A 17,536-nucleotide genomic window follows, 5' to 3' on the forward strand; every position below is an offset into this window, starting at 1 on the left:
TTTTCAAAAGTTAGTAGTTCCGTATTCAAAATTTTCAGCTGGGCAATCCTTACTCTACAAATATCCACTTAAAAAACTGTAGTATCTTTTTGTGCCTATTTCTCCTGAAATTGGTCTGAAAGATCAAATTAGATTATACATGGAAGCATGAAATTTTCATCTCTTCCTTCCATTGGAAGTTAAGTGAAACAGAAATAGCTATTATTGAATTACCTGTATTTCCAGCACTTAAGAATATATTTTTAATAACTGAAAGTGTTTTTTCTCTAAAATAAATGTACTTGTTTGGGGAACTGCTTTTTAATCAATTCCATTACATTGTTCTTAATCTTGTATACCAATACTTTTTTTTTCCTGATAGATAGAACTACTAGAATTTGGACTAAGAATTGAACTGTTAAATGGAGGCCAATGGAAGCTCCTAATTTTTAACACCCTAGTTACAAAATAGCAAGTGAAGTTAAAATTATTTTTATTCTTTAAATTTCAGTTTCCTTCCCTGAAATGCCGCTGAGAACAAGCAAATATTAAGCTAAGGTAGCTAGAAAGTGTTTGCCTGAGGAGCTAAATCTAACAGATACTGACAAAGGAATATAGAAAAAGTGAGCGTAAAAGTGAAAAACGAGGGATCCCTGGGTGGCTCAGCGGTTTAGCACCTGCCTTCAGCCCAGGACCTGATCCTGGAGTCCCGGGATCGAGTCACACATCGGGCTCCCGGCATGGAGCCTGCTTCTCCCTCTGCCTGTGTCTCTGCCTCTCTCTCTGTGTCTCTCATGAATAAGTAAATAAAATCTTTAAAAAAAAAAAAAAAAAAGTGAAAAACGAGAGTAAGTAAAAAGCTGACCTTCTATCTGGGTCATATGCATCCAACCCATGTTTGTCACACTGGGTCAACAGCCTCTATGAATGTCTTCATATAGAGCATCTGGACTTTCAGAAAAAGCCAGAGACCCACATACTTCAAGAAGCATAAAAATACATTTCAAGTCAGTCCCTTCAATTATAAAAATGTTAGCCAAAGAAGAAAATTCCCATAACTGAATTTTTAATTGAGTTTTAAAAAGTCCTCTCTACTTAAAAAAAAAAGTCACAATAAAACATTTATGGAACTGTATAGAAATATGTCCAACATAATCCGAACTTCTTGATTTTAATGTTTGAATCCAAATGCAGCATATATTTAACAATCCATTTGCTTTCCAACAAACTAAAACTTAAAGGAAAAAATACATTTTATCTTCCCAAATATAAGTGGCATAAAATTATATTTGGTTTTCATAAGCCAGAAGCATAACTGCCTTTGGCTAAAACTCGATAAAGAGCATAGATAATGCAGATTCCTTTAAATTAAAACACATTACGGCATAAATGTATGTGCGTACATGCTGGATGAATATATATAATCTGTAAAGTGAAGTCAAATATGCATTCCCTATTTATATAACAAAGGCTGAGGAATTTAGATGCCTAGATTACACAATACCTTGCCAAAACTTTTTATCCATAGAATAATCCCTTGAAAGTGGGTATTAAACGAAATAAAGTTTTGCCCAAGGTTTTAGCCCTTTTGGTTGGACTTCTTTTCTTCACGCTCCACTCGCAAAAGATAAATTGTATATTTTTTACATATGTAAACATCAGACAAGCAGTATTATGCAGTCCTTGGAAACAATTCATTTCTTCAACTCTTCCTGTACACCTGGGTTGGTGGAGTCTTTGTCTCTGAGCTCTTCTGTTTCCCCCTTAAAAACAAACTCAGCAGGTACTGGGTGTTCCTGTGCCTTGGATTTCACAGCGTGAGCTGCATAGTTAAGGCTGGTATTTTCACTCCAATGCCAGTAACCTGAGAGGGGGTTGTAGAGCATTCCTGTCACAGTTTGAACTGATAGACCATCTGAAAAAAGCAATCAGAAGGGGTAGATTTAATAAGTAATTGCCTTCCAAATGCCAAGATTCTAATGTGACTCTAAAAAGGAGCCCTAAACTCAATGGGAAAAAATACTTTGTAACCAAGTACAAATCATTCTTCACTGTAGCACAGAACATAAACTCTAAAGCCAACTGCTTGGGTTCAAATTCCAGACTGGCACCTATTAGATGGTGACCCTAGGGAAGTCACTTAACATTTCTGAGTCTTAATTTTCTGTCATGTAAGGAACATATAGTCCTAGAGTTGTTAGAATTATATGAGATATGTGTATAAAGTAGCACAATGCTTGGAATTTGGTTAAAGTACTTAAGAAACATAAGCTTTTATTAGAAAATATCTTTCAGCAAGTGATTGTTCCTATACAGCATCTTTACAATACTTTTTTCTACTCTGTTTTCAATAATATTTATTTGCAGAAATCTTTAGAACTTCTTATATTGATATGATTGACAATACTCCAATATTCCAAATCAAGTTTACTGATATACTGTTATATGAACAAAAAGCCTGAGACATACAAGAGTTAAGTACTCAGCAGGAATACCAAAAATCAACTAAATGTTTTTACTTGACAGGAATTCAACATATAAATCAAGAGCTCACAATGTGTAAAGCAGGGATAGGCACTGCAGGGAGTACAGTTTTCCTCCAAAGAGCTTACAGGCCAGAAAGGGGCTTAAAAACACCAGAAGAACCATAATATAAAGCATGCTATAAGTAGCACAAAAGACATAAAAGGAGACAAGGAAGTTCAAAGTATACCTGAGTATGGAGGAATCAGAAAAATATATATATATAATAAGCTGATACCCGCAGGGTATCAACAGGACAAACTGAGGATGAGTAAATAATAGACACTTGTACTTCATCCTCTAACAGATGAGGACTAAGCAGCCAAAAAGTATTCACTGATCATCTGTGATTTGCTTGGCCCTAGGTTAGGTGCCACAGGTGAGAGACATGTGGTATTTAATACTTAATCCTAACTTCAAGGAGTTTGTGATCTATTTGAGAGATGAAACCAACATCCAGAGAATAGGCCCATTTAATTCAGTGCCAGGTTGTGTGATTAATAATTATAGATACATTAAAAGTTTGCTAAAGCCTTGAAAACCGGAAAAAATTCTTAATACTTACTTGATTCCAGAATGCTCTCTAGCTTTTCAGGTGAAATAAACTTCTCCCATGTATGAGTACCTTTTGGTACAATACCTGCAATTTGCTCTGCAAAAACAATTCCCAAGGCGTAAGACAGCTGTGTTTTGTTGATTGTAGTAATGAATAAAGAACCACCAGGCTAAAAAATATATATATATGGAGAGAAGTACCATTTTAGATGTCACGAGTATCAGTTAGGTAAAGCCTTGGCTTCCCTCACCCCCTTCCTTCCTTCCAAATAATTTAACTGCAATTAAGATGCATAAATATAAATAAAGTATAATTTACCAAAATACTTTTTTCTTTTGGGAAATGCATTATTAAAGGTAGTCTACTACAGATGTATTCACTGGGTTTATTCAACAGAGCTTAGAACTCTTAAAATCAAGCTGTGACATATTATGTACTTTCTTTTGTACATAACAAATACTTTATAATAAAAATATAGGAATGAGATCAGGCCACACTTCCATGTTACATGTCCACATTTACAGTCTAATGTGTCAACACTGTTTTCTCTTTGGATGCGGAGTCTAACTTGTTCTGTACAGCAGACAGTGCCACATCTTGTATAGGTGAGTAATGCCAATAAGTGTTCTCTGACAAAAACATTAATGATTGAGGTGGGACTGTTTTGTTTTGTTTTGATTTCATTAGTATAAAGAATATGAAAACATCAAGATAAACCCTTAGATGAATACAGACCATTTATGGGACTCTTTGGGCTCTTTTTTTTTTTTTTAAGATTTATTTATTATATGAGAGAGAGAGAGAGAGAGAATATGCACTCGGGAGTGCTAGCACAAGTGGAGGGAAAGGTATAGGGGTCGGAGAGAGAGAGAATTTCCGGCTAGCTCCCCACTGAGTGCAGAGCTGGGTCTCCCGAGCTCAATCTCAAGACTGAGATCTCAAGACTGAGATCATGACCCGAGTCAAAACTAAGAGTCAGATGCTCAGTCAACTGAGCCACTCAGGCACTCTGAGTCTGCCAGGTTTTAGTGGCTGTATTTATGGTGTTTCCTATATTTACTCCCACAAATGACAAAGATTAATGTCTGTTCCCTCTTCTACATATTCTCATTACCTTGATGGGGATAAAATGCCAAAAATTCCTTCTAATTATTACCTATATGTGTATGTGTGTATATACAGAGAGAATATATCTCAAATATCACCCCAAAACCAAAGAAAAAAAAAAGAGGAGACCCTGAAATGCTATAATGTGCCCTTAAATTATAAACTGAAATATAGGGCAGCCCCGGTGGTCCAGCAGTTTAGCGCCGCCTTCAGCCCTGGGTATGATCCTGGAGACCCAAGATCGAGTCCCACATCAGGCTCCCTGCATGGAGCCTGCTTCTAACCTCTGCCTGTGTCTCTGCCTCTCTCTCTCTGTGTGTCTGTCGTGAATAAATAAATAAAGAAAATCTTTTAAAAAATAAAAAATAAGTAAAAAATAAATAAACTGAAATATAGGGATGCCTGGGTGGCTCAGTGGTTGAGCGTCTGCCTTCTCCCAGGTAGTGATCTCGGAGTTCTGGGATTGGTTCTGCATTGGGCTCCCTGTGGGGAGCCTGCTTCTCCCTCTGCCTATGTCTCTGCCTCTCTCTGTGTGTCTCTCATGAATAAATAAATAAAATCTTTAAAAAAAAATGAATATCTAATCTATGGCCTATGGAATCTTAGTCTATGGAAACAGTGATAAGCAATGGTCATTTTCTTAAAAGGCTTTCCATAAATGCAAAATTAGTTTTAAATTCCACAATGCCAGCATTCCTAATATGTGTGAAAGAACCTCCATTCATACATACTGACTGACACACAACACAAAAAGTAACGATTAAGGGGTTTTGCTTGGAAAATAGAAGATAAGCCTAGTAAAACTCATTTAAGAGGAAACACCAAGAAACTATTACATACTGAAGGAAACTAAGAAGACACAGCAACTAAATCCAACACAGAATCCAGGGCTGGATCCTGACCAGAAAAATGACATTAGTAGAAACACTAATGAAATTTAACAAGGTCTGTAGTGTAGTTAATAGTATGATGTCAAGGCGCCTGGATGGCTCAGTCAGTTGGGCATCTGCCTTTGGCTCAGGTCATGATCCTAGGGTTCTAGGATCGAGCCCAATGTTGGGATCTCTGCTTGGCAGAGGGCCTGCTTCTCCCTCTCCTTCTGCCTACTTGTGCTAGTGCTTTCTCTGGCAAATGAATAAATAAATCTTTTTTTTTTTTTAATTTTTATTTATCTATGATAGTCACAGAGAGAGAAAGAGAGAGAGGCAGAGACATAGGCAGAGGGAGAAGCAGGCTCCATGCACTGGGAGCCCGACGTGGGATTCGATCTCGGGTCTCCAGGATCGCGCCCTGGGCCAAAGGCAGGTGCCAAACCGCTGCGCCACCCAGGGATCCCTGAATAAATAAATCTTTAAAAAAAAAAGGTATGATGTCAATGTTAATTTCTCAATTTCGAGAAATGTACAATGGGTTACATAGAAGTCTAGGTTACATAGAAGTCTAGGACTCTGGTGAGGCAGGTGAGGTGCCTATGGAACAATATGGAAGGATACACTCACTTTCTGGAGTGTGCAAATGCAGGGCTGGCACCTCAGCTTGAGTGTCTCCTTCCATTTTGTGCCCAATGTGCCTCACTCGCCTCACCCTAGCTCCTATCCTTATTGTGTGAAATGTTAACAGTAGGAGAAACTGGGGGAAGGATAGATGGGAACATTCTGTACTATCTTTGTAATCTTCTCTAAAACTAAACTTACATAAAAAAGTATTTCTAAAAATTCTATTTAGGTAAGGGCTAAGCATTTCATCCTTTTAGCTCTTGACCTTAGGGTGTTACCTCCATTAACAACAGAGTCAATATAGTAACAACAACAACAACAACATTTTAAGGGACTTATTAAAAAAAAAAATTGGAATCACCTTCAGAGGACTACATTTGTGGCAAATTTTGTAAGCATAATCATATAATGGGAAGAATCAGACTTGGAATCTACAGATTTGAACTTAAGTCCCACTTAAGTGTCCACTGAACTTTGACATAAAGACCAAGTGACCTCTGGATTCTTGGGAGAAGATGGTAAAGTTGGAGCTCACCTCCTCCCATGGACACACAAGGCAATAACTACATATCTTCCATGACTAAAGACAGAGCAAAAGCCACACTGAGAAAGGCAGAAGGGGCAGGGATTTGGTAGGGAACCAAACCCCTGGCACAGCAACCTATAATTGGGAGGGATATCACAGGCACAGAGGTCCACCCTGAGGAGCCAGGGGTTCAAGCCCCACTTTGGGTACCCCTGGTCCCAGGGACCAGCACTGGGAAGATGAGCTCCCATAATGTCAGCTTTGAAATTCAGAGGGGCCAGAAGGCTATGGAAACCAAGACTCTACTCTTAAAGGACTAGCACAATACCTCACTCAGGCTGACATTCAGCACAGAGTCAGCAGTTTGAAAAGCACCAGGGTTATACATGAAGGAGATTTACTGACTAATTTTAGGGCATGTGTTGGAAAGGCAGGAATCTGCAAGAAGCTTTCTTCAGGAATGGAAATACTGGGGGACATATTTTTCTTGCCCTCCTTCAGCCTAGCTGGCCTGATTCTTATGGAACTAGTTCTGACATTCTCCATCTATCTAGCTAGCACTACTCGCCCTACTCTGGCATTCCCCCGTGAACCCCCCTGCCCTGGAGAGTGCCGATCTAAAGTAACTCCCACTCTGCCACACCCAGGAGGCAGCCTTGGTCAGATCAGTATTCTCCCAAAACAACTACTGCCCCACCACATCTAGTGGCATCCCCAGCCAGGACTGGGGCCCCTCCAAAGAAATTCCTTCTCTGGAGAGAGGATGGGCAGCCCCACACACCAGCTTGTGGGTACCAACTGCCGCTGAGCCACTCAAGCCAGCCTGCCTGGAAACCAGCTCTGCATCCCAGTAGATCTGCAGAAGTCACAGCTGGTCATTGTGCACAGCTGGGCTGAGGATCAGCTCTACCTACAGTGCTTGCACAGAGTTATAGCCCAGTCACAACCTGAGGCCGCACATAGCCCATACAGGGGACACCCCCAGAATGTCTGCTTCTGGTAATTGGAGGAAGGCACTACAGGGCCCAGATGATGCCTTTTTGACACAAGGCCACTACTTTCAAGACCAGGATACATACCTGACATACCTAATACATGGAAACAAACACAGAAAGTGAGGAGATAGAAAAATATGTTCCGGGATGCCTGGGTGGCTCAGAGGTTAAGCGCCTGCCTCCAGCCCAGGGTGTGATCCTGGAGTGCCAGGATCAAGTCCCACATCAGACTCCCTGCATGGAGCCTGCTTCTCTCCCTGCCTATGTCTCTGCCTCTCTCTTTCTTTGTGTGTCTCTCATGAATTAAAAAAAAAAAAAAAAAAAAAAAGTTCCAAATGAAAGAACAAGCCAAAATTTCAGAAAAATACAAACAATGGAGATAAGCAATCTATCTGATAAGGAGCTCAAAGTGATGGCAATAAAGATGTGCATCAGATTTGAGAAAAGAGTGGATGAACTCAGAGTTCAAATCAAGAAAGAGAGAAAAAAACATAAAAAAGAACCAATCAGAGATGAAGAATACAATAACTGAAATGAAAAATACACAAGAGGAAATCAACAGCAAATTAGAAGATGCAGAAGAATAGGTCAGCCAGTAATCTGGAAGACAGGGTAGTAGAAAGCAGCTAAGTTGGACAATAGACATATGAAAAGATGCTGAACATCGCTGATCACCAGGGAAATGTAAATCAGAATCACAATGAAATTTCATCTCATACATGTCAGAATGGCTAAAATCAAAAACATAAGAAATAACCAGTGTTTGTGAGGATGTGGAGAAAAAGGAACCCTTGTGCACTGTTGGTGAGAATGTTAACTGGTGCAGCCACTATGGAAAACAATATGGATGCTCCTTAAAAAATTAAAATAGAAATACCATAGAATCCAGTAATTCCATTTCTGGGTATTTACTTGAAGAAAACAAACATTAATTCGAAAAGATGTATGCACCTCACAGATGGGAGAGGGGGTTAAAAAAAAAAGATACATGCACCTCTATGTTTACTGCAGCATTATCTACAATAGCCAAGATATGGAAGCAACCTAGATGTCCATCAATACATGAATACATAAAGAAGATACGGTAGATATATACAATGAATTATTACTTAGCTTTAAAAAAAAGAATGAGATCTTGACCTTTGCAACAACATGGATGGACCTAGAAGGTATTATGCTCAGTGAAATAAATCAGATAGAAAGACAAATACTATATGATTTCACTTACATGTGAAATCTAAAAAACAAAACAAGTGAACAAACAAAAACTAGAAACACACTCATAAATACAGAGAGCAAACTGGGATTGCTAGAGGAGAGGGGGGAGATAGGCAAAATAGGTAAAGGGGACTATGAGGTATAAATTTCCAGTTATAGAACAAGTAAGTCATGAAGATGAAAAATACAGCATAGGGAATGTGGTTAGCAATATTGTAATACCTTTTTAGGGTGACAGATGGTAAGTACACTTATTGTGATGAGCATTTTGTAATGTCTATAATTGTCGAATCACATGTTGTACACCTAAAACTCATATAATATTGTATGCCAACTATACTTCAATTAAAGAAAACAAAAAAGGGGGTGCCCACATGGTGCAGTTAGTTAAGAGTCCAACTCTTGGTTTCAGCTCAGGTTACAATCTCAGGGTCATGGGATTGAGCCTCGTGTGGCCCTCCCCACTCAGCAAGGTCTCTGTTTAAGACTTTCTCTCCCTCTGCCTCTGTCCCCTCACCTCTCTCTCTCAAATAAATCAATAAATCTTAAAAAAAAAAAAAAAGAAAGAAAGAAAGAAAGAAAGAAAGAAAGAAAGAAAGAAAGGAGAAGAGAAGAGAAAAGAAAAGAAGAAAAGAAAAGAAAAGAAAAGAAAAGAAAAGAAAAGAAAGAAAAGAAAAGAAAAGAAAAGAAAAGAAAAGAAAAGAAAAGAAAAGAAAAGAAAAGAAAAGAAAAGAAAAGAAAAGAAAAGAAAAGAAAAACAACCCAACAAATAAAAAGGCCATGGGATGCCTGGCTGGCTCAGCAGTAGAGCATCTGCGTTGGGCTCAAGGCATGATTCCTGAGTCCAGGATCGAGTCCCACTTCAGGCTCCCTGCATGGAGCCTGCTCTCCTTCTCTCTGTGTCTCTGCCTCTCTCTCTCTGTGTCTTTCATGAATAAATAAATAAAATCTTAAAAAAAAAAAAAAAACTGGCTAAGTGACCTTTGACAGCTCTCAAATTCTGATCTCTTTTGGTCCAAGTTGGTCACAACAGTACCTGCTTACCTTCCTTATCTGGTGGTACAGAAAATCAATGAGATCATATATATGAAATATTCCTTTATAAGCTGAAAGCTGTTATATATATCACATACAGAGTTACTTAAGAAATGTTATCTAAATCAATTTATATAAATTAAAAATGTTTTTTGTTTTTTAAGTATCAATCCAAATCAATTTCTTAGTGACTGTCATTCAATATCTATTAGGAACTTAATCCAGAGTATACCAATGAAAAAAAGGTTTAATTCCATTGTTTGTAATTATGTTCAGCACCAACACTTTTCAAGATTCTGGGATATCAGGATACTGTATCTGGAAAAATCCCAGTATTGAGTGCAAGCTGAGAAGCAAATGTAATCTCCAGCAGAGGTGCTATCCCCTAATCCTAGCTTCCTGGTTTCAAGTATTATAAAACTTATTTCTATGGATACATACACACACTCAAAAGAAAAGACAAACAAGTAAAACCAAGTAAGGCTTACTTTTAACACTTCACAGCAGCACTGTATAAATGTTTCTAGATCAATCACATGTTCTACAACTTCGGAAGCTACAACGGCATCAAATGTTTCTGCTGTCTCTTGCACAATCTCTTCCAGAGAACACGCTCTGTACTCTATTCTCTTATCTAGGACTGGATCAAATGATTTATGGTGCTGTGCTGTCTTAATGTTCTCATCCACAGGATCGATTCCAATAACTGAAGCTCCAAGCCGCCCTAGAGGCTAATTGGATAAAAAAAAAAAAGCTATTATCTTCAAGAAGAAAACAGAATACATGCTAGCAATAAAGAACTTATCAAAAAGGAAACAAGCTCAATCGTGAGGAACTAATTACTGGAGATTATTTATGAGTACATGGAAGTTCATTAGACCATTTTATATAGTTTGTACACATTTGACAATTACCATAATAAAAAGCTTAAGAGTGAACAATAGTCACAACAACAAAAAACTTATGAAGAACTATTTGAGAACAGCGGGGGAGGAGAGTTCTATATCCTATAGTACATTTACATGCACATAGTAGATTATTAACATACTTAAAGTGCACAAAAGTTATTGTGTTGATAGAAGACTACAAAAGAGAGCTGCAGGGCCTAAATACAAGTTTGCCTCATACAAGTTGAGGCAAGTATCTTTTTATAGGGGTGAATTAGTATTCTTCCAAGCAGTCCAAAGCACCTAAGAAGGGGAGAGCACCACAAGCAGGCAATACTCTGTTAGGTTTTGATACCTAAAGCAAGTACAAAAGAATAGCTTATCATTGCATTTAAACCAGTGGAAACTGACTAATCTCTTAGAACAGACAACAAAATTTCCAAAGCTATTTGAAAGATCAGTGCTCAATTTTGTGCAAAAACAAAAAACAAAAAAACACCAAAAAAATCCTCCTTCCTGTGATTTTCTGAAATTTCTATATATTTTTTAAGAAAGTAAAAAGCATATATTAGTTTTATGATGGTAAAAACATTAAGAACGTTGTGCATTTCTCTTTTTAAAAATAAACAATACTATTTGTTAAAATGTTAAATGAATCATAAGCCTACATTTCTCAATTATTTTACCAGTTAAAAAATGGCAAAAAAATTGTAAGCCACCTAAAAATTGTAAACCACTTACTTCAGTTAACAATCCACCACCACAGCCAACGTCAAGTATCTTCATCCCAGACAAAGGTTTTCCTGGCTGGTGATGAGCAACTGTTTTTAAAAGATTGTCTCTTTTTTAAAAATCCAAAACATATAAAAACAAATTATTAATTTTGCTAATAAGATCTTAAAAGCGTACAGTTTTCAAGGATATATTAAATTCTCATTTTATTTTTTTTAAGATTTTATTTATTACTTGAGAGAGAGAGAGAAAGAGAGCATGCACAAGTAGAAGGAGAGGCAGAGGGAGGGGGAGAAGCAGTCTCCCCCCTGGGCAGGGAGACCTACACAGGGTAGTGGGTGATGGCAGGTGCTTGATCCCAGGAGCCTGAGATCATGACCTGAGCTGAAGGCAGACACTTAACTGACTGAGCCACCCAGGCACCCCCAAGATTTGCATTTTATTTTATTATTTTTTTAAGATTTTATTTATTTATTCATGAAAGGCACAGAGAGAGAGAGAGGCAGAGAGAGAGAGAAGCAGGTTCCATGCAGGAGCCCGACGCAAGATTCAATCCTGGGTCTCCAGGATCATGCTCTGGGCTGAAGGCAGGCGCCAAACAGCTGAGCCACCCAGGCGTCCCTAAGAATTGCATTTTAAAAGACTTAGAGCTTCCAGAATGTTACCTAATAAATGGCACCCTCAGGTCATTCATAGAATGAAGAGGTGCATATACTCCTTGTTCATCCCACCACCTATGAGCCAGGGCCAGGAATGTTTTTATCTCGTTGCTGTCTACAGTAGTTTGAGAAGTACTGTATAGTCTTGTCCAAGGGTACCTAAGAGGTCAAAGTGAAGAGCCAGGCAAAAACAGACATTTTAAAAAATGTCACATAAGATCTATTATGTATATTCTAATTAACAATGTATCAGCTTCTAACTACATGTATTGCTCATTTTTGATGCTTTAAAACCAGGTTTTCTCATATAATCACACAGCAAATAAATATATTCACAGATGGAATGAAGTTCCATCAACAAAGTTAATTTGCTTTCAAAGTAAATTACAATAGAAATGGAATGTTTCAAAACTTGGCCTTCTGGGTCACATCTAATAGTAAGGATAATAATAACAGCAACAGTAGCAGAAGTAGAAATAGTAATAGTAACCATTTATTTTGCACTTACTATATGCGGGTACTATTTAAGAACTCCATATATGTCATATGTTACCTTATTTAACCATTCTGGCAACTCTATAAGGTAGGTACTATCATTATCCCTATTACACAGGTAAGAAAAGTGAGGCTTAGAGAGATTAAGTAAATGGTAGAGCCAGGATTTGAACCCAAGTGCCCCCATCTTCTCTTCATTTCTATTATCATCATGGTCTAAGATACCATCATCTCTTACTTGAACTATTTGTTGCCCTCATCTGCTTGCTTCCTACCATATCCCCCTTCAGTCTGTTCCCTACAATGGATCCAGAGGGTTCTAAAATATAAATATGATCATGCTATTTTCCCACTTAAAATACTTCCATGGTTTCCTAGTGATATTAGGGGAAAAAAAACCTCAAAATCCTTAGCATGGCCTATAGTGCTCTAAATTATTTGTTCCCCATTTTCCTCCCTCCCCAAATGTACTTTCTACTACTCTCCTCATCCTCCCCTTTCCAGTCCATGGGCCTTCTTTCATTTCCTTGCACTGACCCCACTTGTTCATTCCTCAGATACTTTGCATATGTTGTTCTCTCTACCTGGATCATTCTTCTCACATTCCCTTCCTTCCTGGCATACCTAATTAATTCCTTTTCATCCTTTAGATCTTAGTTTAAATGGAATGCCATCTAAGAAGTCTTCCCAGACTCTCAAAACCTGGGTTATATTCTCCTATTTTAACTCCCATATAACTTGGTATTTCTTCATGGAGCTATGTGACAATTTGATCATGTTTCCCCATTAAACACCATGAGGGCAAAGTATGGACTATTTCATTTACCATTTTATTCCCAGTGATTAGCACAGTTCCTGGAACACACTTGGTACTCAGGAAACATTTGTCAAATGAATAATCTAATAAAGAAGGCCCAGGATAGTATATAATTCACCTAAATTAAAAAAAAAATCAAATGGGATCAAGCAGGGACTAAACAGATCAGATATTATGCCAAATTCCATGTCAAAGTATATGACAGGAAAATCCTACAGAAGTTCTTGGGTAAAAAAGGATAAGATTGTTACATTAGAATACGTAATGCCATTAAAGTTTTCTTTTCTTTTCTTTTCTTTTTTTAAGATTTTATTTATTTATTCATGAGAGACAGAGAGAGAGGGGTAGAGACACAGGCAGAGGGAGAAGTAGGCTTCTCGCAGGGACTCAATCCCGGGACCTGGGATCATGTCCTGAGCCGAAGGCAGATGCTCAAGCACTGAGCCAACCAGGAGTCCCTGCCATTCAAATTTTTACTGTGTTTTTCTTAGTTACACAGAGTACATTCTACATTGATTACTTACTATCCTTTTGAGATTTAAATATGTTTCTTTAATATTATCCTATGAATATTATCGTCTTTTTTCATACTTCATGCAAAGCCTCAATAATCAATGACTAACATACCATAGGTAACAGTAGGTGGTTGCTTGGTTGTCTACAAATGATTTCACATACACCCAATTTGATTTTTTATTTTATTTTATTTTTAAGATTTTATTTTCATTTATTCATGAGAGAGAGAGAGAGAGAGGCAGAGATACAGGCAGAGGGAAAGGCAGGCTTCCTGTGAGTAGCCCAATGGGGGACTCGATCCAGGTCCCAGGACCCTGGGATCCCTATCCCAGCCATAGGCAGACTCGTAACCACTGAGCCACCCAGGTACCCCAACACCCAGTTTTAAAAAGAGCTAGCTTATTTACAAGAAGCAGCACATGCACAGAGTTCATACCTTAACTCTATGAAGCATTTTTCACAAGGTTAGAAATTGGTTTATAAAATACAAATACAAAAAGACATTACTTTGGAACGCCTGGGTGGCTCAGCAGTTGAGCGCCTGCCTTTGGCTCAGGGTGTGATCCCGATCCAGGGATCAAGTCCCCACACTGGGCTCCCTGCGAGGAGCCTAGCTGTCCCTCTGCCTGTGTCTCTGGCTCTCTCCAGGTGTCTCTCATGAATAAATAAATAAAATCTTTAAACAAAACAAAAAAGCCAAAAAGACATTACTTTGATTCAATCTTACCAACTGGAATTGTATAGTTATCTACCTTATAGTATTTATTGTACTCAAATCATTTATGATTTTAAGCACTGCATTGGCTGTGTCTTATCACAAATGAGGAAGTCAAAAGTATTTCTCCAAGTAATAGTCTTACATTAAAAATAAAAGCTACCTTTGAATATAGATATTCAAAGGGTATGTACTAGGTGCTTGCTGTGTTACAACTTTTCTGTAAGTTTGACTTTCTAAATGTAGAAGTTGTTGGAAGAATATTTAGATAAATAAAAGATACCTTAATAAAACTACATAAGCTATTTCATACTAACGTTTATTAACATAATCGATACTAAACTATTCTTGTACATGATTTTGTAAATATTTGCCACAGTAACGAATAAACTTACCTGTGAATTTTCATTCTACTCAAGCAGGCCAAAGTCATTCTATAGGATTTGAACCACATGATTCTGTAATCACTGAAAACCCATGGTTTTGTTTGTGGAGTCCAATTGAACTGAATCTCTGAATAAATTGAAAAAAAAATTGTTAAGTAATCTCTACATCCTATGTGGGGCTCAAACTCACAGCCCCAAGATCCAAAGTCATAACCTAACTGAGCCAGCCAGGCACCTCCGAAAATAAAAATTAGATGTCTAGAGAAAGCGCTGCACAGTATAAATTCCTGATATGCATGTAATTGAAGAAACTATTTTACATGGCAATCTCATATTACAATTGATAAACAAAAGGGTTTTCCCCTTAATTTTGGATTTTATTCTAAAATATAAAATAAAGGCCTTGCAGTCTGCCATCTAACTCTAATCAGGAATTTCTCCAATTTTATTTTTCAAAAATATTTTTTTTTTTTTTAATTTATGATAGTCACAGGGAGAGAGAGAGAGAGGCAGAGACACAGGCAGAGGGAGAAGCAGGCTCCATGCACCGGGAGCCCGACGTGGGATTCGATCCCGGGTCTCCAGGATCGCGCCCTGGGCCAAAGGCAGGCGCCAAACCGCTGCGCCACCCAGGGATCCCTTCAAAAATAATTATATGTAAAAGTTTTTCATACCCTCCGTTTCCATACCAATATTATGCTGCACAATTACAAAAAAAAAATGATACTCAAAATAAAACTTTTAAACTAGGACAACACTAATTCTGAGATTAGTCAGAACTAGTTCAAATTCTGTCACGTTAGCTACATGAAATGGATTTATACATACGCTCAAACCCTTTTGCACAGAAGAAAAAACTGTATGTATGTGTGTGTATATATACATATCATCCTAAGATTATCACTCAACCAGTCTGTATGTTCACACTTACTAGAGACTTGCTCTATAAACTGGTTATTCTGCTGGACATTCGAGCGTTCAACAAACATTTAGACAAAGTGGACCTTACAGCAAAGAAAATTACCAGAAACATAAAGTTCACCCAGCTGATTTTTTTGACACTGGTGCAAAAGCAGTTCAATGCAGGAAAAATAGTCTTTTCAATAAATGCTGTTGAAACAATTGGATACCATAGGCCAAAAAAGGAAACCTTAAACCAAGGTCTCACATCTTGTACAGAAATGAACTTAAAAAAGGCCATGGATCTATTTTTGCAACTTCTCCCAAGTCTTAAATCATTTCAAAATTAAAAATCATTTAATTTTTTTTTTAATTAAAAAACACAAAAGGGCACGCCACAAAGCTCCCCTCCTACTTTGCTTTTTTTTCTACCTATCGGGGTATCTCGGAGATGGAATCATTTTTCCATGTGGACACACGTGGGTTTAAATGATCATTTCTGTCGGCTGCACTGGTTTTCATTCTATTACAGCACCGATTCTCAACTCTATTTGTGGGCCTGTGAGTCTCCCGTCGGATCCATTGTCCTAATTTCAGTTCTAACATTTTTTTCAGAGACCCCAGGGGCAGCACTCACAACCCCGGCGCCTGGGCCCGGCGGCTCAGACACTCGGCGGCCGGCTCCGGGCTCGGTCTCCGGTTACGGGTCCAGGGGTCCAGCCCCTCCCCGGGCTTGCACACTCGCTCTGGCTTTCTCTCTCAACGTAAATAAATGAATAAAAAAAAAAAAAAAAAAAATCCCAGGGCCTAACACCCAGCCCCCGTTACAGGAGTTCCACGTAAAGGGCAAACTTAACTTTGTGGTTAGTATTAGGAGTTAAATAATCAAACTGTCTTCTACAAGCAACAGGGTCAGAGAGTTATTTTCTTGATTTTTATTTGCCCAATGGGGTTTGTGGAGTCCACAAAATAAAGCGGTATGGCTGCGTTAAACTCTTTCTGGAAAAAAAAAAAAAAAGGTAAGCCTTGCGCCGAGAGGGCAGAGGCGGCGACGGCGCGGGCGGGCCCAGGCAGGCCCCGCGGGGCAGACGGCGGAGCCGGGCGGCCGCGCGCTCCTCGGCCAGGACCCCGCCCCCCCGCCGCCCCCCGGGAAGCCGGGGCCGAGGGGCCGAGGGGCCGAGGGGCCGAGGGGCCGAGGGACGGCCGAGGGGCGGCGGCGAGGGACGCGGGCCCCGTGGCGCTCTCGCGCGGCCCGAGCGCAGCTCAACTCCGGCCCCCTCCGGCCCGCGCCTGCGCACAGCAGCGGCCGCCACCCCGCGGACGCGGGGAAGCGACACTCACCTGCCCGAGCGGTGAAGCGAGCAGCCTGAGCTCGTGCGCCCCGGGACCTCGGCCCAAGCACTCCTAGGAGCCGATTCCCGCAGGAGCTGAGCTTGCGGCCTCCCCACATCGTGACAGAAGGGACCCGCCCCCTTTCCGGTCCCTCCAGCAAAAGATCCCCAACACAAAGGTTCCGAGATCCACGCGCACCGCCTGGGGCCAGCCTAACCACGGTGGTGGGGGTTAGAGACGCGGGACTCCACTCAGGCCCGACGTCCTTCAAACCGCGCGTGCAGCTGGGTTTCTGTGATCATAAAGGAACTTCCGAAGTCTCTGTTATGCCTGTTTCTATACGACCACCTCAAGCCTCACGGCCAAAGTAGTCCTGGATCCCGCTACTTCGTACCACGTTCACTTTTATTCTCGCGTAGCTCTGTATTCAGCAGAGAGCTCCCCAAGATACTTCTACTCCTGTAGGCCACTGACCCTTAGAATCACAGATGCATGGAAGCACCTCCTAAGAGTAGAATCGCTTCCCCTTTCAAGGCACTCAAATGTCACATAGAAGGGGAGGAGTCTAAACTGAAACTTCAGTTTCTCCAAGTAACCTGGGAATATTCTGGGCAGGGAATACATTATGTAGTAGGTCTGTTAATCACTCAAGCTAGGCAAAC

The 17,536-nt window shown here is 39.5% G+C and overlaps 1 protein-coding gene across 1 annotated transcript; it reads right to left on the bottom strand.

Annotated features, from left to right (window-relative positions):
* Positions 1–1,024: 1,024 nt before the first annotated feature.
* On the bottom strand, positions 1,025–17,041 carry COQ3 (coenzyme Q3, methyltransferase). The gene is made up of 7 exons (XM_038554798.1): positions 16,884–17,041; positions 14,652–14,769; positions 11,720–11,872; positions 11,064–11,163; positions 9,924–10,166; positions 3,068–3,227; positions 1,025–1,894 (listed from the first exon to the last, which is right to left on the bottom strand). Exons 1-7 carry the CDS (start codon positions 16,990–16,992, stop codon positions 1,674–1,676), a joined length of 1,104 nt encoding a protein of 367 aa, XP_038410726.1. The 5' UTR covers positions 16,993–17,041; the 3' UTR covers positions 1,025–1,673.
* Positions 17,042–17,536: the final 495 nt, after the last annotated feature.

This window comes from Canis lupus, chromosome 12 (genome assembly GCF_011100685.1).
Source record: "Canis lupus familiaris isolate Mischka breed German Shepherd chromosome 12, alternate assembly UU_Cfam_GSD_1.0, whole genome shotgun sequence".
In the NCBI taxonomy this organism is placed as follows: domain Eukaryota; kingdom Metazoa; phylum Chordata; class Mammalia; order Carnivora; family Canidae; genus Canis; species Canis lupus.